Below are 22,595 nucleotides of genomic sequence, written 5' to 3' on the forward strand. Positions count from 1 at the left end.
TCACAGCTGCACTGGTGGGACCCTGTATGCAAAATCAGAGATCACCGGGCTGGGAAACCATAACATGCTGTGGGTCACTAAGCAGTGTCCCCAAGCCATAGAAATTGCAGTTAAAATCCTCTTTTCTTGGATCCTCCTACATTCAGTATATCCCAGGGCCTCCCACATTCAGACAGAAGGAGAAATTGCCTCAGGAGAGCAAGTCTATTGCTAGTCATTCAGCTCTGTCCTGTTCTGAGTCTCAAAAAGTTCAACTAGACGGACAATGTGAAGAATTTGCCTTCCTCCTTTTCCACTTCAGAGCCTGTGTGCGAGAAGCAGAGAAGGTGACCGAGAGCCAGGCTCTAGCAACAAACCATCTAAAGACACACTTTCCTCACACCTTGTAATCTGGAACAAGCTGCCCTCTCCAGGCCGTAGATTCACCTATAACACACAGGTAAAAATAATTCCTTGAGTGAGTTGTGATGCTGAGCTAAATTTAGGGGAACAATGGCTGGAATATACAAACTACCGAATAAATGTTACTTGTTTTTGTTATTACAAACATTAGGAAATCATGCATACAGCCATACTCTTAACAGATATAATTCTTTCTTAGTTGTATGGGGACTCAGTTAACAGAAGAAGCAAGTTTTGTCCATGTTGTTTGGCATCAAAATTGGTATCAGATCCCTCTAGGATTCCATAGATTGTAATCGCCAGTGAACAAGAATACAGGATGTATTCAACCTGGGTTAGGGGCAGGAGGTGGTAGCATAAGAGGAAAGGCTTGCCTTGAAGACGTCTTACCTTTGCTTACTATAAGAGGATAAATAAATTTATGAGGCTTGATGTTAAAAATCTGGTTGCAGTGCTCTGCTGTTGGTCTCTGCCTCTGATTCCATCAGTTGATGGATGAAGGTTCTATGGTAACATTTTAGATATTCATCAATCTGACCACGGGGCAAGGCCAGTTTGGTCACCCTCTTCTCTATTGCTTAGGGTCTTATCTGGGGTTATCCTTGTGAATTTCTGGGAATTTCTCTAGAGCCAGGTTTCTTGCTAGTCCCACTGGGCCGAGCTCCCAAAGTCCAGTTGAAGAGTAAGAGGGGTGAGAATATGAGCAAAGAGGTTAAGACCATAATGGGAACACTTACTAAAACAGTTTACCAGAGCTAATGGGAGCTCATCAACTCCAGCCAGACAAGGAAGAAACCAGCATAGGTCCAAACTAGGCCCTCTAAATGTGGGTGAGAGTTGTATGGCTGGGCAGACTGTGGGACCACTGGCAGTGGCACCAGGATTTATTCCTACTGATTGTACTGGCTTCTTGAAATCTACTCCCTTTGGATGGATACCTTGCTCAGCCTAGGTAAAGCAGGGAGGACCTTGGACCTTTTCCAAAGCAGAGTTCCTTACCTTCTCTGAGGAGTAGATTGGGGGGTGCGTGGCAGGTAGGTGGAGGGAATGCAAGAAGGGGAGGGAGTGGGAATTGGGATTGCTATGTAAAATGAAAAGAGATAGTTTATTTTTATTAAAAAAATAAAAGAAAAGAAATTACCAAAGGGGGGGGGGAGACAATATTGGTTGCAGCCAGAGGGTGTTGCTGCACACTTGTTCTCCCACCACTCAGGAAGCAGAGGCAGGAGGATATCTTGAGTTTGAGGCCAGCTTGGTTTACAAAATGAGTTCCAGAACAGCCAGAGTTGTTACACAGAGAAACCCTGTCTCAAAAAAAAAAGACAAAAACAAACAAATAAACAAACAAAAATGAAAGTAAAAACCAAATTTGGTTGCTACAGATTTACCACTCAAACCCACAGCACACTTGGAACTGATCGTTTGCATGCAGAGGAAGGTAAGAGTAAAAAGGAAGAAATAACTTATCTCCTCACATATCCGCATGATCCATCAGCATTCCCTGGGAAGACGACAGTGTCTCCAGTGCACTGCACACATGACCTTCTGTCATTACTCACAGGACTACCTGTGTGAGGGCCTGCGTGTGACTGATGTTTGCTCTGTCATCTTCATCTATTTCTTTTCTCCGTTTTTGCATGTATCTGTGGTATGTGTGAGAGAGTGTGAGTGTGTATGTCTGTGTGTGTGGTAGGAGACTAATCTGGGGTTCTTCCTCAATTGCACTCACCTTGTTCGTTGAGGCAGGGTCTCTCAGTTGAACACAGAGCCCATCATTTCATCTAGTGCAGCTAGCCTTCTTACTGTGGGGATCCTATGTCTCTGCATTTCTAGAGCTGGAATAAGAGTGTGAGACTACATGTGGCATGTCATGTGTTACATGGCATTTCCAAGAGTTATATGAGACGATTTAGATATTCATTATAATCCAGAGGCAAGATTGTCATCGGCCTCATTTGGCTGATGAAGAGATTGAGGCATTGGGAGGTTTAGTAACTTGAGAAGAATGCACAGAAACTGAACAGTGCTCAGAACCCACACCCTGGCCTTTCTTTTTTCAATTAAAAACTATTGTTTGTTATTTTATGTGTATGAGTACTTGTGTAAATACATGTTTGTGTACCACATGTATGTCTTGACTGTGAAGGCCAGAGAATGAAATCAGATCCCTTACAACTGGAGTCACACAACTCTGAGCTGTCTGATCCCCTTCAACAGCAGTCAGTGCTCTTAACCTTTGAGCCATCTTTCCAGAAGGTATCTCCCCTTTCTGCCTGTGTAACTGGCATGTGACAGGTGACACATAGACAAATATGATTCCCTTACAGGCTCCATCATGTGGATGATTCCAGAGCAGAACCAAAGCTGGGTTTCAGAGTTTATCTTGCTTGGCTTCTCCAGTGACCCCACGACCAACAGCATCCTCTTCATTGTGTTCCTTCTCATCTACCTGAGCTCAGTCATGGGCAATGGGCTCATCATCCTGCTGATCTGCCTGGACACACATCTGCACACTCCCATGTACTTCTTCCTCTGTATACTCGCCACGTTGGATATGGGCTATGTCACTACCACCATGCCCCAGATGTTGGTGAATCTTCTTGCTCACTCTAAGACCATCTCCTTTGCTGGCTGCTGGATGCAGATGTATGTGTTTAGTGCCCTAGGTATAACTGAGTGTACCTTCTTTGTTGTCATGGCTTATGACAGGTATGTGGCCATTTGCTACCCACTGCGTTACACTGTCATCCTCAACTGGGGACTGTGCATATGGCTGACAACTGGGTCTTTAGTCTGTGGTTTCCTCTCTGCTTTGTTACATACATTCTTCACCATGAGTCTGCCATATTGTGGGCCCAACAAGGTCAACCACTATTTCTGTGAGGGTCCTTCAGTGCGTAGCCTGGCTTGCATGGATACCCACCTCATTGAGATGGTAGACCTGGTCTTGAGTGTTTTTGTTGTTGTTACCCCAATTTCTCTAATAGTGGCCTCCTATATTTATATTGTCATGGCAATTATGAAGATCAAGTCCACCCAAGCTCGTTTCAAGGCTTTCTCTACCTGTGCCTCCCACCTGACTGTGGTCACATTCTTCTATGGTCCAGCCTCTTATATCTACATGAGACCCAACTCTAGCTACTCCCCTGAGCGAGACAAGCAGATCTCACTCTTTTATAATACATTCACTGCCTTGCTTAACCCCATGGTCTACAGTCTGAGGAACAAAGACATCAAGAGGGCATTTATCAAGGTGATGGCAAATGGTAGGATGAACTTGTGAACCAGAATCTAGGAGAAGCTGGAGGTAGAGTATTCAATGTTTAAGAATGGGACAGTGTTTTTATTTACGTAACTGGCCTTCCATTTGAACCATCATAGTACTTAGTACATACATAATCCACCTTGAAACCAAAGTGTCTGTTTTGGTTAACAGACTACACTAAGGTACAGCACCAAAAACCTCAATAATCTCTGTGGATTATAGCTGTGGAATGTTCGATTACATTGTGTGAATATATGTCACTGTAATTGGTTTAATAATGAAGCTGACTGGCCAATAGCTAGGCAGGAAGTGACTGGCTAGGTGAGCCAGATTAGAAGAATGCTGGGGGAGGAAGGGTGGAGTCTGTAGTCACCAGAAGAGACAGACAGAAGCAGATGGGCATGCCATATTGAGAAAAGTTACCAAGCCATGTGGCAGAGCATAGATAAGAAATATGGGTTAATTTAAAATGTAAGTTAGTAACGAGCCTGAGCTATGGACTGAACATTTATAATTACTATTAAGCCTCTATGTGGTTACTTATGAGTAGCTTGTGGAACAGAAACTTTTGCCTACATATTATAACTGCAAAGGTTTTTTGTTGCTCACGTTGTTTGTTAGCTGTAGGTCGGGAGTGTAGGTTCTCTAGCACCCACCCTGAAGCATTAGCTGTTATGAGGACTACACTTTTCTATAACAGAAGAAGGGAGCATGCACAAAACTCATGATGACTCACTGCTTCTCAAAAGTGACATATTGTTTACACCTATCCTTTTGATTACCACAAGTTGTGTGGTCAACCCTAGGTGCAAACCGCTCAATGATATTTTCTTCCTACTTAGAAGCAACCCGGACAGTAAGGACCAGAGATAATGTAAACTATCATTGTGCCACAGAAACAGTATCATACAGAAAGCAATGAGGAACATTGACCGTGTTTCATATAAGTGACATGGTAATGGAAACTGTTGAGTGTCAAGCAATATTAACAAGGTAGTGTATATAAGCAGTATGTGTTACCAACACTAAAATAAGCCGATAGTATGCCTAACCTGTGAAACTTAGATATGTGACTTTGTGCATGAAATCAATGTGGTTTGTGAGCAAATATGGTGAACTGCACATTGTATTCTCAAAGACACAAAACTTGATATTAATTGTCCCGGGTTCTCATCTCAACTTTGCTGTCATGGTTTGTATATGAATGACTTTGGCCAAATTACTTCGCTTGGATTTCACTTTATTAATCAATAAAATTAATACCATGACTCCAAAGCCTGCTTGGACTCTAGTTCTGCATTCTCTGTCTCTCGGTTCTCTCCCATGTGGAGACTTGGTAAGAAGGTAGCTGTCAGTGAGCGAGGAAGAGGAAGAGATGATCAGTAGATGCTGCACAGGTTGCCAGCTGACCTCAGAGGTGATGGCTAATCTTGCCTGTCAATGTCACTGGGTTGAGAGACACCTAGAAAATTTGTAAGCATATTTCTCAGTGTGCCTTTGGGGTGCTTCCACAGATATTGGACATGTGGGTCAATCAACCAAGGGGCAAGATCTTCTCTGCATATAGATGGCACTCTCTAATGGCTGGGAGCCCAGATGGAAAAAAATCAACAGACCAGCAGCAGGAAAGGTTGATTTTTCTTGAGTGGGTGTGACCTATGCATTTGTTACACCCTACAGACACCAGACTTCAGCTGTTTTAGTTTCAAAGTGGATTCACACAGGTGCTTCTCCTTAACCAATTTCACTGTAGACCTCTGAGCCTCTCTGGGGCTTTGGATTGTAGGTTGGTTATCCTATACTTTACTCCTAATATCCACCATGTTTGTCTTTCTGGGTCTGGATTACCTCACGCAGAATGATCTTTTTCTAGTTCCATCAATTTAAGGCTAAGAAATCTTACTTGCTGCCATGTACTCAAAGCCCAGAGCAGGAAAGAAGTTATAAAGGTGAAACTCAAGCTCCTAGAAGCTCTCTAGCTAGTCCCTGGCAAAAGCCGTTCCCACCCCCCTCACTCAGCATTCCTGTGTCTCTGTAACTCAGAGTGGACAAGCTCATTTGTGAGCAAACTGCCCACTCGTCTCTCTTTAGTCCTATGGATTACACTGAGGGCCTCATGAATGCTGGACACGTGCTGTGCCACGGAGCTACATCTCAGGAGCCCTTCTCCATCCTTTAGTCACAGAATAAGAAGTCTTGGTTTTTTAATTCTTTGTGCTCATCTCTTGGGCACTGGTGTTTTGCTTTGCTTTGTTTTGAAACAGGAGGTGAGCATCTTGACCTGGGTCTAGTAAAATACATTCCCCTTTATCTATGATCTCTTTATCAAAGCACTCTTACACGGGCACCTTTGTAAACAGGACATTTCTCTCTCTGAGATCTGAATTTCCTCTCTCCCACTCTCTTCCAGCAACCCCCTGGTTCTGCCCCATCCTTACTCTGAGTATCTCTGTCCTCTGAACTCATTAAATCCCTTAGCTCTCCACATCTTGCAGGGCATCACCCTCATCCGGGCAACAAATCAACTCCTCTAATAGTTCTACTACTTTTCTCTGTCCTTGCAATTTGGGAGTGGCACATACGTTTAATCCCACTAATCAGGAGGCAGAGACAAGTGAATCTTTGTGAGTTCTAGGACAGCCAGGGCTACACTGAGAAATCCTGTCTTGAAATATCAAAAAAAAAAAATGATGGTAAAGTCATCTGAAAACCATCTTCAAATTCAGCCTGTTTCCCTGAGTGAGAAGTCTCTGGTAGTCCAGCAGGGTTTCCAAAGACTCTCTAGAGCAAACTGCTCTATGCCTCCTTTAAGGTGCCAGGGACTCTATGGGGCCACAAATTGGGGTTTTATACTGCTAAAAAAAAATATCCAGTAATCTTCTCACCCCAGCTTCCTCAGAGCTGGGGTTATACACATGACCACCATTCCTGCTGCCTTGGCAACTTCTAAAATCAAATACTTTTAAAACACCACTGCTACTCAATCCAGATTTGAGCAAAGGTTTATTAAAAGTGGGACGTTAATGACGAAAGCCCTTAGCAATGCTAGTTGGTTATTATTAGGGTATCTTCAGGCAACAACCTGAGGGACTGTCAGGTTTTCTTCAGGGTTTTTATTGCCTTGTGTTGATGAGTTTCTAACAAAACACAGCAGACTGGAACACAAACAAATGCTAAGTTTGTCGTTGTCCATTCCTTTCTTAAGAGCAGAGTGACTGCTCTCCCTGGGCTGAGAGAGTCTCAGATGTTGCTTGACAATTGAGATGGAATAGACATGGAGTAGAATAAAACAGTGATGCTTTTAAAGAGATTCGATATGCCAAGCATCATTCAGAGACCCTTACCTATTTGAACCTCACAACAGTCCCAGAAGGTGGCTGTTTGCTATAATTATTACCATCATCCCAATTCTACAGACAAGGTGTCAGTCTACAGAATACAAGTTTGTAATCCTGATGATATAATCCAGGTGAAACATCAACTGTGAACCTGGAGTGTCTGCTGAGGAAGTCGGTGTATCACACATCCTGAGGCCCTGGACAGTGATGTGTTGATAATGACCAATTCCAATATCCATTCCTTTCTTAATTAATTTATTTTTATTTTATTTTGTATTTTGTTATGGATATTGGGTTCCCTAAAATTGGAATTATAGACAGTTGTGAGCTACCATGTGGATGCTGGGAATTGAACCTGGGTCCTCTGGAAGAGAAGCCAGTGCTCTTAAACACTGAGCCATCTCTCCAGCTCCCCTATATCCTCTTCCTAATGTGATGTTTAGTATTATCAGCTTGATGGGATCTGGAATTACCTAGGAGAAAACCTCTGGGCATGCCTTGAGGGGTTATCTAGATTGGCTTAACAGAGGTAGGAAGACCCACCTTAACCATAGGTAGCACCATCCTGTAGAGGTTTTGTACTGAATGAAAAGAAGATAGCAAGCTGAGAACAAGAATTCTTTTTCCTCTGCTTCCTACAATGTGAGCAGCTGCCTTGGCTCCTGCTGGCCATCAGTTACCCACCATGATGGATGGTACTCTAGAACCTTTCCTTCCTTTAGCTGTTCCTGTTTGGACATTTTACCACCATGAAAGGAGAAGTGAGGTCACTTTTCCTCCTTCTGAAGACTTTTCTTGCACCTGAATAAAATGGCATAAAGTTATGGATTCATTTACCTTGTCTTAGCGCCCTGAGTTGATTTACTATGCCCCATTATCAGGCACTGTCACACGACAGCAGATGTTAATGATTCTTCACATGTATCAGAGCCTCTGCTGGCCCTGGGAACAGAAATGAAGCAAACACTTGGCACTCTGTCTCCAGGTGGATTCCCTGATGCTTGAGAACAGCCCACCTTCTGGAATATCAGCAAATCATACAGTAACCCACCTTTACACATCATCTTCCTTAACCCTCAGCGAAAGATTCTTGCCCATCCCTGTGTGATGAAGGGCAATAGGATGTCAGAGCCACAGACTGTTCTTTGGGAACCAGTTGCGGCCTTCTGTGTTCTAGTGGCCTCACTCAGTGGTTCGCCCCCAGCCTGTCACTTTGAGGAAAGCCCTTTTCACATCTTTGTTTCTCAGGCTGTAGATTATAGGGTTGAGGAAGGCAGAGATGACATTGTAGAACAGAGCCAGTTTCTTGTCCCTCTCTGGGGAAGCATTGGCCCCAGGGTTCATGTACATAAACATGGCAGGTCCACAGAACATGGTGACCACCGTGATGTGGGAGGCACAGGTGGAAAAGGCCTTCAGTCGACCTTGGGCTGAGCGAATTCTCAGAATGGTGGCAAAGATGCAGACGTAAGAGGCCAGGATGAAAGAAAGAGGTACCAGGAGAAGGATAAAACCCAGGATAAAGTCTACTCGGTCGTTGAGGGATGTGTCTGCACAGGCAAGCTTCAGAACAGCGGGGACTTCACAGAAGAAGTGATTGATCTCATTGGGGCCACAGTAGGGCAGTCTCATAGTGAAGACAGTGTAGACAAGAGAACAGCTGATGCCCCATAGTCCACAAAAGATCACCATTGCTCCACACAGCCAAGGCCTCATGATAACTTTGTACCGGAGTGGGTGGCAAATGGCTACATATCTGTCATAGGCCATGACGGAGAATAACCAGCCCTCGGTGATGCCCAACACCAGAAAGATGTACATCTGAGCCACACACCCTGAATAGGAGATAGTTTTCTTCTGGCAGACAAGATGCACCAGCATCTGCGGCACTGTGGTGGTGACATAGCTCATATCCAGCATGGAAAGGACGCTGAGGAAGAAATACATGGGTGTGTGGAGGTGGGAGTCCAGGTAGATCAAGGTGACAATGAGCCCATTGCCCACAAGTGTCGAGAGGTAGAGGAAAAAGAAGACACTGAAGAGGATTACATTAACTTGGAAGTCCCTGGAGAAGCCCAGAAGGATGAACTCTGCGATGGAGCTGTGGTTCTCCAAGGAGAAACTTTGCATTCTTCTCCCACTGCAGGAAGAAATGAACAAAGTGGTCCAGCTGAGAGTGCATGTTTAGGTGCTTCACCCATTCTAAGACCTTAATTCTCCTTGGGGTTGAGGTCAGTTAGGAGACTCGGGTCTGAATTTGGAATATTTAGCTCAGTCAGAGCCCCTGACATGTCATCTCCTTTCCTTTATCATCCCCCCAAATGTCACCGTCTTTTCCATCTCCTGGAACCTACCCTTCCACACTGTACTGCTTCTCATCTCTCTGGTGCAGCCTACAGAGTGGGGATGAGGACGAACCCTCCCCCTCCTGTCTGAAGGCCTGTCTCCCCTCCAGAGCCCTCTCTTTTGGTAACGCAAACATCTGAGAGAGTTGGAGAAATGGGGAGGATGTACGACTTCATAAACAAGGGAAGTTACTAGTAAATTTTACTTGTAACTGTGTTTGTCGGTCCTCTGGAAGCTTTTGGCACTTTCTTTTAGATGAGTTACTCAACAGTTCTGCCTCTTCCTGTTCTTATCCCCTGATGGTCTCCCTGTTGGACTCTATAAAGTTGACTTTCACCTAAGACAGAACAGTAGCAGCCTCCTCTGAGACAGAGGTCAACCTCACTGGATTCTGAGAGAGGACTAGATTATATAAATGAGTGAGATGAGAAGTCAGAAACAAGACTTGGGGGCAGGTAGCTAAAGCGGAAAAAGAGGTCGAGCATGTATACACCAAAAGAGGAGATAACAAAAGGAGAGAGAAGCCATGTAGCGAGCACTGTGAGGAATAACAAACTTCCTGAGTAGCAGGTCCAGCAGGACGGGAATGAAGGGACAGAGGTGAGGATGGGGTGGACACAGACGCATGAGACTACGGCTGTCGGAAAGCTCAGGTCCACATTCTCACAGCCCAGTCTCAAGGGCTCATTCTTCAAGGCCGCCTGTGTACACAGTGAAGAAGATCTGCCCCAGGGATTGAAAACCAGATTCCTTGCCTTGACTAGATAAAACGACTAACTGATGCCAACACCAAAAATGCTACAGAACACGTGTAAAATCTCCCTGCAACACTTGACTGAAACATCCAACCTTGGTCATTCATGGTGGCACACACTGTGATTCCAGCACTCAGAAGCCTGAGACAAGATACTGAGTTCCAGGGCTGCCTGGGTTACACAGAGAGTTCAAGGGCAGCCTGAGCTACGGAGTGAGCCCCAGGTGAGACAGCAGGTTACTGGGAAGCACCAGGTCAGTACAGAGAGAATCCAAAAGGACAGCATGAGGCTCCATCATTGAGAAAGGATATGGATAGAGCAGATCTGGTACCATGGTCTGTGTCTGCAGTAGCCAGATCTTATGCTGAATAGCATTCTCATTCCTGGGCTGTACCTAAAGGGGGCTGAAGAAAAGTCAAAACAGACTGTGAAGAAGAATCTGAAGGCCATGATGTGTGGGAAAGAGGTGAAACAAAGAGGGACATTTCTCCTATAGCACTGAAAGGTTAAGAGCATTCCAGAACCAGAGAACTCTGTAAGTCTACAAGTCATGTGGAGACACAGATGTACCTTTGCATGTGGTCCCAGATGAGTCTTACCCTTGGAGGTTCCAAGAGATGAAGTTGAGAGTCACATCAAGAAGGAAGATTTAGTGTAAAATGATGCTACTGGGAGCGCTGTAAGGTGTGCTCAGCTGTCCTGGGATTCTGGACTCCATTAAAGATTCAATGAAAACTAAACAGCCACCTGCAAAAATGCCCTGCAGCCAGTTCTGCCCATGGTGGGGTGGGAGAGTCTCGAGCACACTCCAGAAGGGAGAAGAGAAGACTTGGCCACATTTGTCTCTTCTCTTGTCCTCCAGTGTCCCCTAAACCTGGTGCCTGAGCTACTGCTGAAGCTCCTAGGCATCTCAATGCCAGTCTATGTTTTTTTTAAAAAAAAATACTGATCAGAATATGATACAGAAAATGAGAAGGGTGGTACGGAGAGATCAATAGAAGAACCAGGGATAGGTAAAGGAGTCAGCCTAATTATGACCACCTATGAAGGCGAAGGTGTAAGTCACAACAATCCCACACTAGTTTGGAATTATGATTAATAGAATGATTATTTATTTAAAGGGGAAAAAACTTACAGATCACCGTCCCAGATAACAGCCTCAAATACGCTATTTAAAGCCATCACCGCAACTTTTCACCTCCATCTTTCCCTTCACTACCAGTTCCCTTGTCCTATATCTCAATCTAAGAATCCAAACCCTGGAATGCTGAGAGGGAGACCACAGCTTCATCTCCACAGACGCAGCCTCCTCCTCCTTCTACTTTCCTCTGTTGCAACCGAATAACAAAACAACAACTAAAGAAATGCAAAGAAACGAGAGAGAGAGAGCCACACAGAGACATCAGTGACCAGAGAGAGAGAAAGAGAGAGAGCCACAGAGAGACATCAGTGACCAGAGCAGGACAGAGATCAGTGGGAAGAACAGAAACCAGGATGGAAATTCTTGGTGTGAGAAAGGAATTGGAAGCAGACAGTTGTGGTGCAAACAGATGAAGTTGGGGTGGGGGTGAGGGATGGGGTGAGGGCGATGGGGACAGGTGGAGTGCATCAAATAGGACTGTGAAGACTGTGAGTCTCAGGCAGCTATCTCTGCCTCTCCCTTCCTTACCTGATGGAGGAAGGTCATTGGCTAATAAAGGAACTGCCCTGGCCCATTTTATTGGTTAGAGGATAGGTGGGAGGAGTAAACAGAACAAAATGCTGGGAGGAAGAGGAAGTGAGCTCAGAGACTCCACCGCTCTGCTCTCGGGAGCAGACGCCTCAGGGAGACGCCATACTCCCAGCTCCCAGGCAGACACACGCCATGAAGCTTGACCCAGGATGGACTAGGCTAGAATCTTCCCCGTAAGACCTGTGCTCACCGATTATTAGAGATGGGTTGATCGGGATATCAGAATTAGCCAGTAAGGGCTAGGGCAGAAGGGCCAAGCAGTGCTTAAAAGAATACAGTGTCTGTGTAATTATTTTGGGGCATAAGCTAGCTGAGCGGGCAGCCGGGGTGCTGGGGACGCAGCCCCGCTGCCCTTATTACTTCATATGGCGCCCAATGTGGGGCTCGAACCCACGACCCTGAGATTAAGAGTCTCATGCTCTACCGACTGAGCTAGCCGGGCAGGCGGCCAGGGGTGCTGAGAACGCAGCCCTGCCGCCCCTATTACTTCAGATGGCACCCAGACGTGTGGACAACTAAATCCACTGAAAGCCTGAGAAAGCTTGGGAAAGAGTAAAGCATGTTTTCTTGGTAGCTGCCATTTCTCGGTTCTACTCTGCTTGCTAGAGGCAAGCAAGCGCTCTCATCTAAGAGAAGCTTCCTGACTCAGCTTTAGCTACAAAACCCTGCAGCTCATTAAGAGGTCCTGACACGAAACACTTAAATGATGTTGACGAAAAGCTGAACACATGCTTTTCGGTTTTCAGCCGTAGCAGGAAAAAAGCTGTGCCGTTTAAAAATGCCAGCTTTCTGGGCTGTCCTGCCAGGGCAAACTCTGACTATTTGAGGCAGGAGGGCCGGCTACCGAGAGAGGACTTGAGTGTTGTCTGTTGTAGCTCACTTGCTGGCAGGGACCTTGAAATGCCATACAGTTGTTGCAGTAAACATGGCTACAGCCTGTATATCTGCCATGAGGCTGGAAAGCTAAGGAATGGACTGGATCTAGCTGGCAAAGCCACGCCTTTAATCCTACTGAGATTGCTTGGTAAATTAAAGACTCATGTGATCAGAAAAACAGAGAGATATACAGTAAAGAGCGATTCAAAGACAGAAAATTTCTGAATGGTTTAAAGTGTGTTAAAAATATATGCAGACTAAAAGTTGAAGTTCTTAAAGAAAAAAAAAAGGAAGAGAGTTGTTGTGTGTGGTAGTACAGACCTTTAATCCTAACACTTCGAAGGCAGAGGGAGATTGACCTCTGTGACTTCAAGGTGTGGTAGCACACGCCTTTAATCCCAGTGCCTAGAAGGCAGAGGCAAACAGATCTCTGTGAGTTCAAGGTGTAGTAGCATACACCTTTAATCCCTAATGCCTGGGAGGCAGAGACAGGCTGATCTCTGAGAGTTCAAAGACAGCCTGGTCTACAGAGTTACTTCAGGTCAAAGATACAGAGAACCTATCTCAAAAAGCAAAAAGTTAAAAGTAAAAATAAACAAAATAGAGGTTAAAACAAAGCTGTACAAAGATGGAAAATAGACAGAGAATCTTGATACTGTATGCTATTATGCTCTCTTTGAATTATTTGAATGCTGAGGAAGGAGTAACAGCTGCTAAAAGATATTTATTTATAAATACTGCTGAACTAATCCAACATAGATATTATGAATTTGGATCTAAGGATATGATACTTTGGAAAGGAGTTTCTTATTTTGTTTTCACAGAGGATGAGACGCTGTTCACTTCTTCTATTCCGATTTGGTATGATGGACCACGTCCTCCTGAATGGTTCCTGTGCACGCCTTCAAAAAATTGCTTCGCTCAACTGCCAACTGAGATGAAACTAGCACACAGGTTATACCATGAAAGACCTAATTAACGACGCCCCCATTCAGCAGGAAGCAGTTTGGAGAGAAATAACTGCGCCCATATTCCCAAATATTGTTTATAAATGTTCTTTTACATTTAAAGGGGGATATGATAGAGATATGAATAATTTACATTGATATGGATTTTGTTTTAGTGATTTAAGGTCAATTTTGTTATATGTATATGTGTTTCTGATCTTGATTAAGGAACTGTGATTGTGTAGTTCATTTAAAAATGTAATGTATAATTAGAAATATAGATTGTTAATAGATAATCATAATAGTCAAGTTTGTAGTCAAGTTAGTTAAGACTTTCTAGATGTACATAGATATATTTTAGATAGGCATTCTTCATATTTTTCAAAGATATGGCATTTTAAATGTTTTAATAATTTAGGACTTTTCATGACAATGAGACACTCTGCTCCTGGCAGCACCAATCTACTTCAAGAGGAAGATGGGCATCGAAGAGGATCCTTATGGAGTTTGATAGTCATTTGGGCAAGAAACTGCTCTTGCCTGGACTATTGCATAAACTGGACACAGAGAACCCGCAGAGAGAGGACTACTGAACTTGCCTAAAGGTGAGATGATCTTTCGGGGTTCCTGATTCATGAAAGAGTCTGCGAGACATTCTGCAGGACACAACAGATAGTGACTGAACTGACTTTGAATTTTCCTGCTTTATGGAAATGTCCGCTGGATACCATGGGCCTGAAGGCTGAAGATGGATGCCCCAACGGTACAAAAGAACTTTGGGTGACTGTCCAGGCAGCAAGATATCTTTGTCATTTCTAGAGTTTTAAAAGTTGCTTTTTTTTCTTGTTTACTTAGGTAATATTATATCTTTCTGGTGTCTTTGATAGAGTTAAGAATAGTTAGTTATAGTTTTCCTTAGTTATGATAAAGATTATTGTAACTTTTACTTGATAACTGTTTTGTTATATGTAATTTTGCTATGTTAAAGACTTTTTTTTTGTTTAAACCGAAAAAGGGGAAATGATGGAGGAAGGTCATTGGCTAATAAAGGAACTGCCCTGGCCCATTTTATTGGTTAGAGGATAGGTGGGAGGAGTAAACAGAACAAAATGCTGGGAGGAAGAGGAAGTGAGCTCAGAGACTCCACCGCTCTGCTCTCGGGAGCAGACGCCTCAGGGAGACGCCATACTCCCAGCTCCCAGGCAGACACACGCCATGAAGCTTGACCCAGGGTGGACTAGGCTAGAATCTTCCCCGTAAGACCTGTGCTCACCGATTATTAGAGATGGGTTGATCGGGATATCAGAATTAGCCAGTAAGGGCTAGGGCAGAAGGGCCAAGCAGTGCTTAAAAGAATACAGTGTCTGTGTAATTATTTTGGGGCATAAGCTAGCTGAGCGGGCAGCCGGGGTGCTGGGGACGCAGCCCCGCTGCCCTTATTACTTCACTTACCTGACCGGGGCTCTGTGTGAAGGCTGAGCCAGGAGAGGGCTAGGTTTTCCTTTAACATTCTGATCCTAGTCCTTGGGGGAAGAGGAAGCTGTAGCTCCTTAATGAGACTTCTGTGCCTTCAGGTCCTCTGGGTCCCACATCAGCCCTCCCAGACCTGGAGCACACATTTCACAATATCCCTTGACACAGAAAGCCTCACAGCCAACGTTCTTGATCCTCCCAAGCCCAAGATCCCTGTTGTTAAGTCCTTTCCTTTTCCTCCTTTGCCGTCCAGTGTGAAGATCAAGTGGAGTAAATGCATGGGCTAAGAAATGCAAGGGCAGGGCCTATGGCGGTGGCTCAGCGGGTAAATAACTTGCTCCACCAACATGAGGAGCCCAGTTTAATGCCCAGAACCCATCCATGGAAAAGTCAGACGTGGTGATGTGCACTTGTAATCCCACAGACAAGGAAGCAGAGACTGTGGGATCTTTAGGGTTTGCTCACCAGCTAGCCTAGCCTTATTGGTGAGATCCAGGACAATGAGACTGCGCCTCCAAATAAAACGGACAGCACCTGGGTAACAAACCAAGGTTGCAATCTGGTCTCCATACATATGTGCACACGCATCTGCATATACGTTTGAACATGCACTCGTACACAGGGAAGACTTGTAAGGATGAAGGCTGGACATACACGCTGGGGAAGCTTTCCATGATCATAAAAACAATGACCACGTTTCTCAGGAGCTGTGTGGGTCAAGCACCGGAGCACTTGCGCTCAGCCTCCCCAGTGTCTCGTTCTCTCTGTCATATTCTCCTGGGCACTGGGCTATGTTGTGTCCTGAATTGTTGTAGCCCTGAAATACTTTGGTTTTCTGGGGGGAAAGGAATATGACTTAAGCAACAAAGGGATCCTTCACAAAGCCTGGCCCAAGATGAGGCAATAGATTAATACTCTAGATGAGAGCAAAATTCCAGGAAGACGTGAAATCAAATCCTGATTATACCACTTAACAAAACGATAATAGTTGACATACACCAACCCTCTGCACCTCAGTGTCCACAACACCAAAGGAAGAATAGGACAGTTACAGGGTCAAATATGAGCACATATGAAGTAGATGTGGTAAACTATACATATAATTTAGGCTGGATGTGATGTTGCAAGTGGTTTATTCCATCCAATGCTCATGAATTTGTCCCCACTGGATTTCAAGATAGACTATGAAGATGCCATGAGTTCCAAAGGACAATGGATTGGGAAAGTCAAGGGTCTTGAGAATGGCGACCTTGGGTGCCAGGAAAAGGTGACGAAAGGTATGCTCGGGCCTTAGAAAGGCTGTGTTGGGCCCTGGAGTATCCCATGGTTCAGAAGACACACAAGCCATGAAAATAGGGGCTGGGGAGATGGCTCGCTTGTTGAAGTGTCTGCTGAGCAAGCAGGAGGACCTGAGTTTGGATTCCAGGAATCAGTGTAAAATCTGGGTATCACATCGGTAACCATAATACTTGGCGGCTGGGGGCAAAGACAAACAGATCTTTGGCCAGTCAGCCTAGCCAATGGGTGAGCTACAAGTTCAGTGAGAGATCCTATATATATAAAAAAAAAATAAGACAGGGAGCCATTTCATTGAGGTATCATAGGCAAAGCTTCCCTGTCAATTCTGAGACACAATCACACAGCAATTTCCTAGTCTCTGGTTCTGGCAATCTTTCCTCCCCCTCTTCCATGGTGTTCCGCTGAGCCTTACGTGTGGAGTTTGTGCTGTAGGTGTATTGACTGGGGCTAGACAACCCACAATCAGTTCGATGCATTTTGACCAGTTGTGGTTTTCTGTAATGGCCTCCAACTGCTACAAAGGGAAGTTTCTTTGATAAGGGTGGAAGCCAGTGTTATCTGTTGAAAGATTGCAATTGCGGTGATTTAGGTCTGACTAATGACCTTCACGTGCCCTCGTCTCAATTTTGAGTGGGTTATGATTTTTTAAGAAGCAACTGCTTTGTTGTTATTGCTTTGTTTTTGTTCTACCATGAACTGGAGAAAAGAGAGCCCAATCGTATTTGATACATCTTAGCAGCTCTTCCTGTTCGAGGGATTCAAAGCCAAGATGCAGGCTATACTCTAAGATTTCTTCTGATCTTTCTTTTCTAAAATTTTTACTGAAGATAGATGTACTCTTACACTACATCTCAAACACAGTTTCCCCTCCCTCCACTTCTCCCAGCCCCCTGTCCAGCTCTCCTCTCCCTCCAGATTCACTTCCTTACTCTTTCTTCTTTAGAAAAGAGCAGGCCTCCAGGAGACAACAAGCAAACAGAACAAAACAAGATACAATGAGACAAGGCAGCCCAATAGGAGGAAAAGAGTTCCAAGAGCAGGCAAAAGAGTCAGAGGTACACCTGCTCTCACTATTAGGAGTCCCACAGAAACACCACGCTAACAACCATAGCATATACACAAAGTATTTGGTGCAGATCCATGCAAGGCCCCGTACTTGCCCCTTCAGTCTCTGTGAATCCATGTGAGCCCTGCTTAGTGGATTTTGTAGGCCATGTTCTCCTGGTGTCCTCCATCCTCTCCGACTCCAACAATCTTTCCTCCCCCTATTCTGCAGGGTTCCCCGGGCTCTGAGGAGAGGATCCCCATTTAGACTCACTCTCCCCATAATGCCTGGTTGTGGGTCTCTGCATACACTCCCATCTGCTGCCAGAGAAAGTCTCTCTGATGACGACTGGATGAGGCACTATCTATCTCTCTATGAGTATAGCAGAATAAGATTAGGAATCATTTCATTGACTTCTTTTTTGGACAGTATTGTTTAGTTCTACCCTAGGTCTCTGGGATACCTAGTCTCCATTTTACAGGTTGATGTTCTTTATGCTTCTGACGCCGGAGTTGAATGGTATTATGAGTTCTTAAACTTTCAAGATCTGAAAATAAATAGTAAACTTCCAGGAGAAACTCACAAGACAATTTTATAAATAGGTGAAAAGACATTAGGAAAATGGGGGATGCGGGTATCCCCACACTTATACAGACGCCCGAGAAGTCAATGGCCCAAATACAGGGGACCTCTTGAGAGATGGGACAATTGAGTGGGCCTGCTGTGGGTTTTCAGTGCTTTGAGAATCCTAAGAAGAAATCCCCCTTTGTCTCCACAGATACCCCTCGCAAGCCCCCTCTGATGACCCCAAAGCATTTTTCTTAATAAGTCCCCAAGAAACACAATGAGCATGTGCTCCATACAACTCTATTTTTATCTGTAGGAAATCAAGGCTCCTCTTCTCCAGGGCTTTCCTCCTTCAAGGCTGAGTTTCTGAGGCAGTAAACCTGCCCTGGAGACTTCCCCCTGAAAGTCCCACATCACCCTGAGAGCCGGGTTCTTTAATGCTTGGGGAATATTAGCAGCACTGTAAGCCACAGTTGCTTTCTCTTCTGGAGAAAACTGTTAATGAACAAAGCACACATTTAGCATTTATTGGTCTTTTGTAACTTTTCAGGCATTCTTGGTCTACAGGCAAAACATTTTTTAGTTTTTCCTATTTTAATTGTTTAAAAATTATACAATATATTTTGATCCTACTTTTAACTCACCCAACTTCCTACCTATCCAAATTTATGTTATTTCTCACTCGAGAAAAATCAAAACAAAAAATCAATAAGAAAAAAAACAAAATAAAAAGCACACAGAAAAAACAAAACTTCTTTCAAAACAGTTAAAAGCAACTGGGATATTTTTAAATTTAATCTTGTGTCTATATGAAGAATGCTTAATTTAAAAGATTTGCTTGTGTTACTTTTTGCTATGCACTTTAATGATTTGTTTTAAACTAGAATAATAGAAAAATTAATACAGGAAAGATTTATATATTTTATTTCATATGTAAGAATGTTTTGCTTTCTTTCATGTTTGTGCACCACATGCATACTTAGTGCCTTCAGAGGCCAGAAGAGGGCACCAAATCCCCTGAAAGTGGAGTTACGGATGGTTGTGACTCACCATGTGAGTCTCGGGAATTGAACCTGGGTCCCTTGCAAGAGCAGCAAGTGCTCTAAACCACTGAGTCATCTCTCCAGCTATCGATAGAAATGTTGCTATTGCGATGCACAATCTAGCAGCTCAAGGTGCAGAACTCTGGCGAGGAAAGGCTGATTTCTCATCATAGCTCTAGACTCCAAGGTTCTGGTCCTGCAGTTATTACCTGAGAATAAGATCCTTTTTTTCCCCCTGAGACAAGGCCTCACCATCTAACTCTGGCTGTCCTAGAACTCTCTGTGTAGACTAAACTGGCCTCAAAAATACACAGAGATTCACCTGCCTCTGCTTCCGGAGTGCTGGGATTAAAGGCATGGCCCACCCTGCCCAACTAGAGCAATATTCTTAAGTCTTTTCATCTTTCCTCAGTTGTAGCCATTCACTGTATCAACCAAGCCCCAGATTCTCTCTTGGATGTTTCTGAGTTATGTCTTGTAATACGTAAGAGCCTGGGCCTTGGAACTAGTCCCTGGGTTCAAACATCAGGTGTGTTGCTTTCCATCTTGATGACATTTAGAAAATTTAGTGCTTTGTATTTTAGTGTCTTTATTTGTGTTAAGGAGATATCATACACCTCTAGAGTTAAAATGTGAAGTAAAACAATAAATATCTATCAGTAAGTCAGGGAGGAACACATCTTGTTGGTCCAAATATCCAGGAGTCCAATTACTTAAGCTTTTGAGTTCAAAACCAGCCTAGGCAATGTAGTGAGACCCCAGCTCAAGGAAAAGAGAAGGAGGAAGTGGCATAGGAGAAGAAAAGAAAAATGGAAATGAAAACCACCCCTAAAAGAAAGCATAAAGCACTGAGTGACTGTTACACAAATGTAATGTTGGTTACTACCATTTGGACACAATGTGTATTACCAAATACATTTGACAGCTGGAAATTAAATTTCAGAGAAATGAGGTGACTGTTCCAAACCAATCTGACTTTTTCAAAGTCGTAAAAGGTCAATGATATGACTAATCTTGGGCACAATTCTTTGAGTCTTTTTCTAGTGAATCCATTCGCAAATGGATGTGAAAATCTTTTTCTTCTTGTGTCTCCCTCATCCTGGGACTCCTCTCTCATTCACTCCAAGAACCTCAGTGAGACAAAAGAGCCCAGAGCCACTGCAGACAGCCTCTCTCCACTGCCTACTGAGTGTTCTCGCCCCTTCCAATTAACTTGAGAAAAGCCTTCTTCACATCCTTGTTTCGGAGGCTGTAAATAATGGGGTTAAGAAAGGCAGAGATGACATTATAGAACAAGGCCAACTTCTTGTCATCGTCTGGGGAGGCTTCCGAGCCAGGTCGCATGTACATGACCATGCATGGAATGCAGAACATGGTGACCACAGTGATGTGTGAAACACAGGTGGAGAAGGCCTTCATCCGCCCTTGGGTGGAACGAATCCTTAGAATGGCTATGAAGATACGAACATATGAGGCCAGGATGAGGGATAATGGGATAAGAAGCAAGATGAAACCCAGGATGAAATCCACTTGGTCATTGAGAGATGTGTCCGCACAGGCCAACTTCAATACAGCAGGAATTTCACAAAAGAAGTGGTTGATCTCATTGGGGCCACAGTAGGGAAGATTCATTGCAAAGACTGTGCAGACGAGAGCACAGATGAGACCACAAAGGGCAGAGCTGGCCACCAGGGTTATGCATAGGGTCTGGCTCATCTTGACTCCATAATGGAGTGGATAACATATAGCAACATATCTGTCATAGGCCATAGCTGCAAAAATCCAGGTCTCAGTGATGCCTAATGTCAAGAAAATGTACATCTGGATCACACACCCAGTGTAAGAGATGGTCTTGTTCTTGCTTACTAGATGAGCCAACATCTGGGGAACTGTTGTGGTAGCATAGCTGAGATCCAGCAGGGAGAGGATGCTAAGGAAGAAGTACATGGGTGTGTGGAGATGTGTGTCTATCCTAATCAGGGTAACAATGAGCCCATTGCCCAGGACTGTAAATAAGTAGAGGAAGAGGAAGAGGAAGAAAAGGATCCAATTAGTCCTGGGGTTTCTGGAGAAGCCCAGGAGGATAAATTCAGTTACAGAGCTGTGATTCTTCCAGCCTCTACTGTGCATGGCCTTCCTTCTGAAAGAGAAGAGGACATATGACTAACTCCTTTGCAATCTCCATGATAGAATGCTATGTGAAATCCATAGATAGGGAGTTGAAGATAAAATACACACCTCTCCATGCCCAGAGAGTAGTCTATCAAAATTGGCCTTGCCTAACTTTAAGTACCTAGTAGAAATTCCACTAAGGACTTTTTGGGTTATCCAGCTAACTATCCCCGATAAATATCAAGGTTCCTGTGAGATGCTATATAGAACAGAAGCCTTATTTTGAAGAACACACCCCTGCCACACACACACACACACACACACACACACACACAGATGCACACACAGATGCACACACACACACAAACATAAACCAGTCAAAATGAGAAGGCTAGACATGCCTGTTGTTCCCTAATGCCATTATTTCAAGACAAGTAGGTACTATAAGAGGCAATGTAAAACAAACAAACAAACAAACAAGGAAGAAGAAGAAGAAGAAGAAGAAGAAGAAGAAGAAGAAGAAGACCTAGAAAAGTAAGAAAAAGGCAAAATCACTAGCACCCAGTTTAACCCTCTCCCTTCTTTCTCTCTGACTCTGTAGAAAACCCACATGCCATATATTTTTAAGAAAAAACACTTTATGACCTTCCTTGAATGCCTTCAAGTGTGGCCCTCTGTCAAGAGTGACATTGTATTTCTGATCTGTATGCTTGTCAATTTGCTTCCTAATAAAATTTACAAATGAAACAAAACATAACAAACTACCCTGCCTTCTGTTCCTTTTGAAGCTCTGTCCCTTGTCCTACCTCCCCAAGCCTTCCTGCAGGAGTACAAGTGCGCAGAACAAATTAACACGCAATGAAAACCACTGGGACTCTAATTTTGAAAGTCGGAGAAGAGTTCTGTCTTCTAATATTTCTCAAAAAGATGAAAGGCACAGACTTGGGAATGGAATCACTGTGTGTTTGGACACTGTCCTTAAGCAGTAGTGAGGAGACCCTGGCAGCTCTGCCTCTTCACAGAAGACGTGAAGGCTGGGTGCAGGTCACTCTAACATGGACTCAGTCCTTAATCTGAGGTTGGCAGCCTAACGACAGAGGATATTCTTGATCAAACTTTTTCTTCTTTCTGTTCCCTTTGCTGGCTCTTAAATGCCTGCTACAGAATGCCACCACCCCTGTTTCCATCTTTTCTAGGTCCTGAAAGGGGAAATGGCCATTTATCCAGGATTACTGTAAAAATAAATGCTTCACGTGATGTTATCTGATTGTCACCACCACCCACTGAGGTCAGAGCCGCTATTTTCCTTTACAAAGAATTAGAGTTGAAGCCTGGTATGTGGCAAAGCCAGGTAGCAAACTCCAAGTCCTATGTTCTTACTGTGTGAAGTTTATC

General features: G+C 44.1%; 3 protein-coding genes across 3 annotated transcripts; 1 reads left to right on the forward strand and 2 right to left on the reverse strand.

Moving 5' to 3' along the window:
• The first annotated feature begins 2,486 nt into the window (after positions 1 to 2,486).
• Positions 2,487 to 3,685, forward strand: LOC121447836 (olfactory receptor 2A12-like). The gene is made up of 2 exons (XM_041651119.1): positions 2,487 to 2,502; positions 2,709 to 3,685. Exons 1-2 carry the CDS (start codon positions 2,487 to 2,489, stop codon positions 3,683 to 3,685), a joined length of 993 nt encoding a protein of 330 aa, XP_041507053.1.
• Positions 3,686 to 8,187: 4,502 nt separating this feature from the next.
• LOC121448665 (olfactory receptor 2G3-like) lies at positions 8,188 to 9,135 on the reverse strand. The gene has a single exon (XM_041652831.1). The coding sequence runs from the start codon at positions 9,133 to 9,135 to the stop codon at positions 8,188 to 8,190; it is 948 nt and encodes a 315-aa protein (XP_041508765.1).
• Positions 9,136 to 20,270: 11,135 nt separating this feature from the next.
• On the reverse strand, positions 20,271 to 21,218 carry LOC121448651 (olfactory receptor 2B6-like). Its single transcript, XM_041652816.1, has one exon. The coding sequence runs from the start codon at positions 21,216 to 21,218 to the stop codon at positions 20,271 to 20,273; it is 948 nt and encodes a 315-aa protein (XP_041508750.1).
• Positions 21,219 to 22,595: the final 1,377 nt, after the last annotated feature.

The sequence above is a fragment of the Microtus oregoni genome, unplaced genomic scaffold (assembly GCF_018167655.1).
Source record: "Microtus oregoni isolate MIOR12 unplaced genomic scaffold, Mior012 000005F_ref0000423, whole genome shotgun sequence".
Taxonomy (NCBI): Eukaryota; Metazoa; Chordata; class Mammalia; order Rodentia; family Cricetidae; genus Microtus; species Microtus oregoni.

Bases quoted from the DNA above. Each gene is read 5' to 3' on its own strand.
- LOC121448665 (XM_041652831.1), bottom strand. From the start codon at position 9,135: ATGCAAAGTTTCTCCTTGGAGAACCACAGCTCCATCGCAGAGTTCATC.
- LOC121448651 (XM_041652816.1), bottom strand. From the start codon at position 21,218: ATGCACAGTAGAGGCTGGAAGAATCACAGCTCTGTAACTGAATTTATC.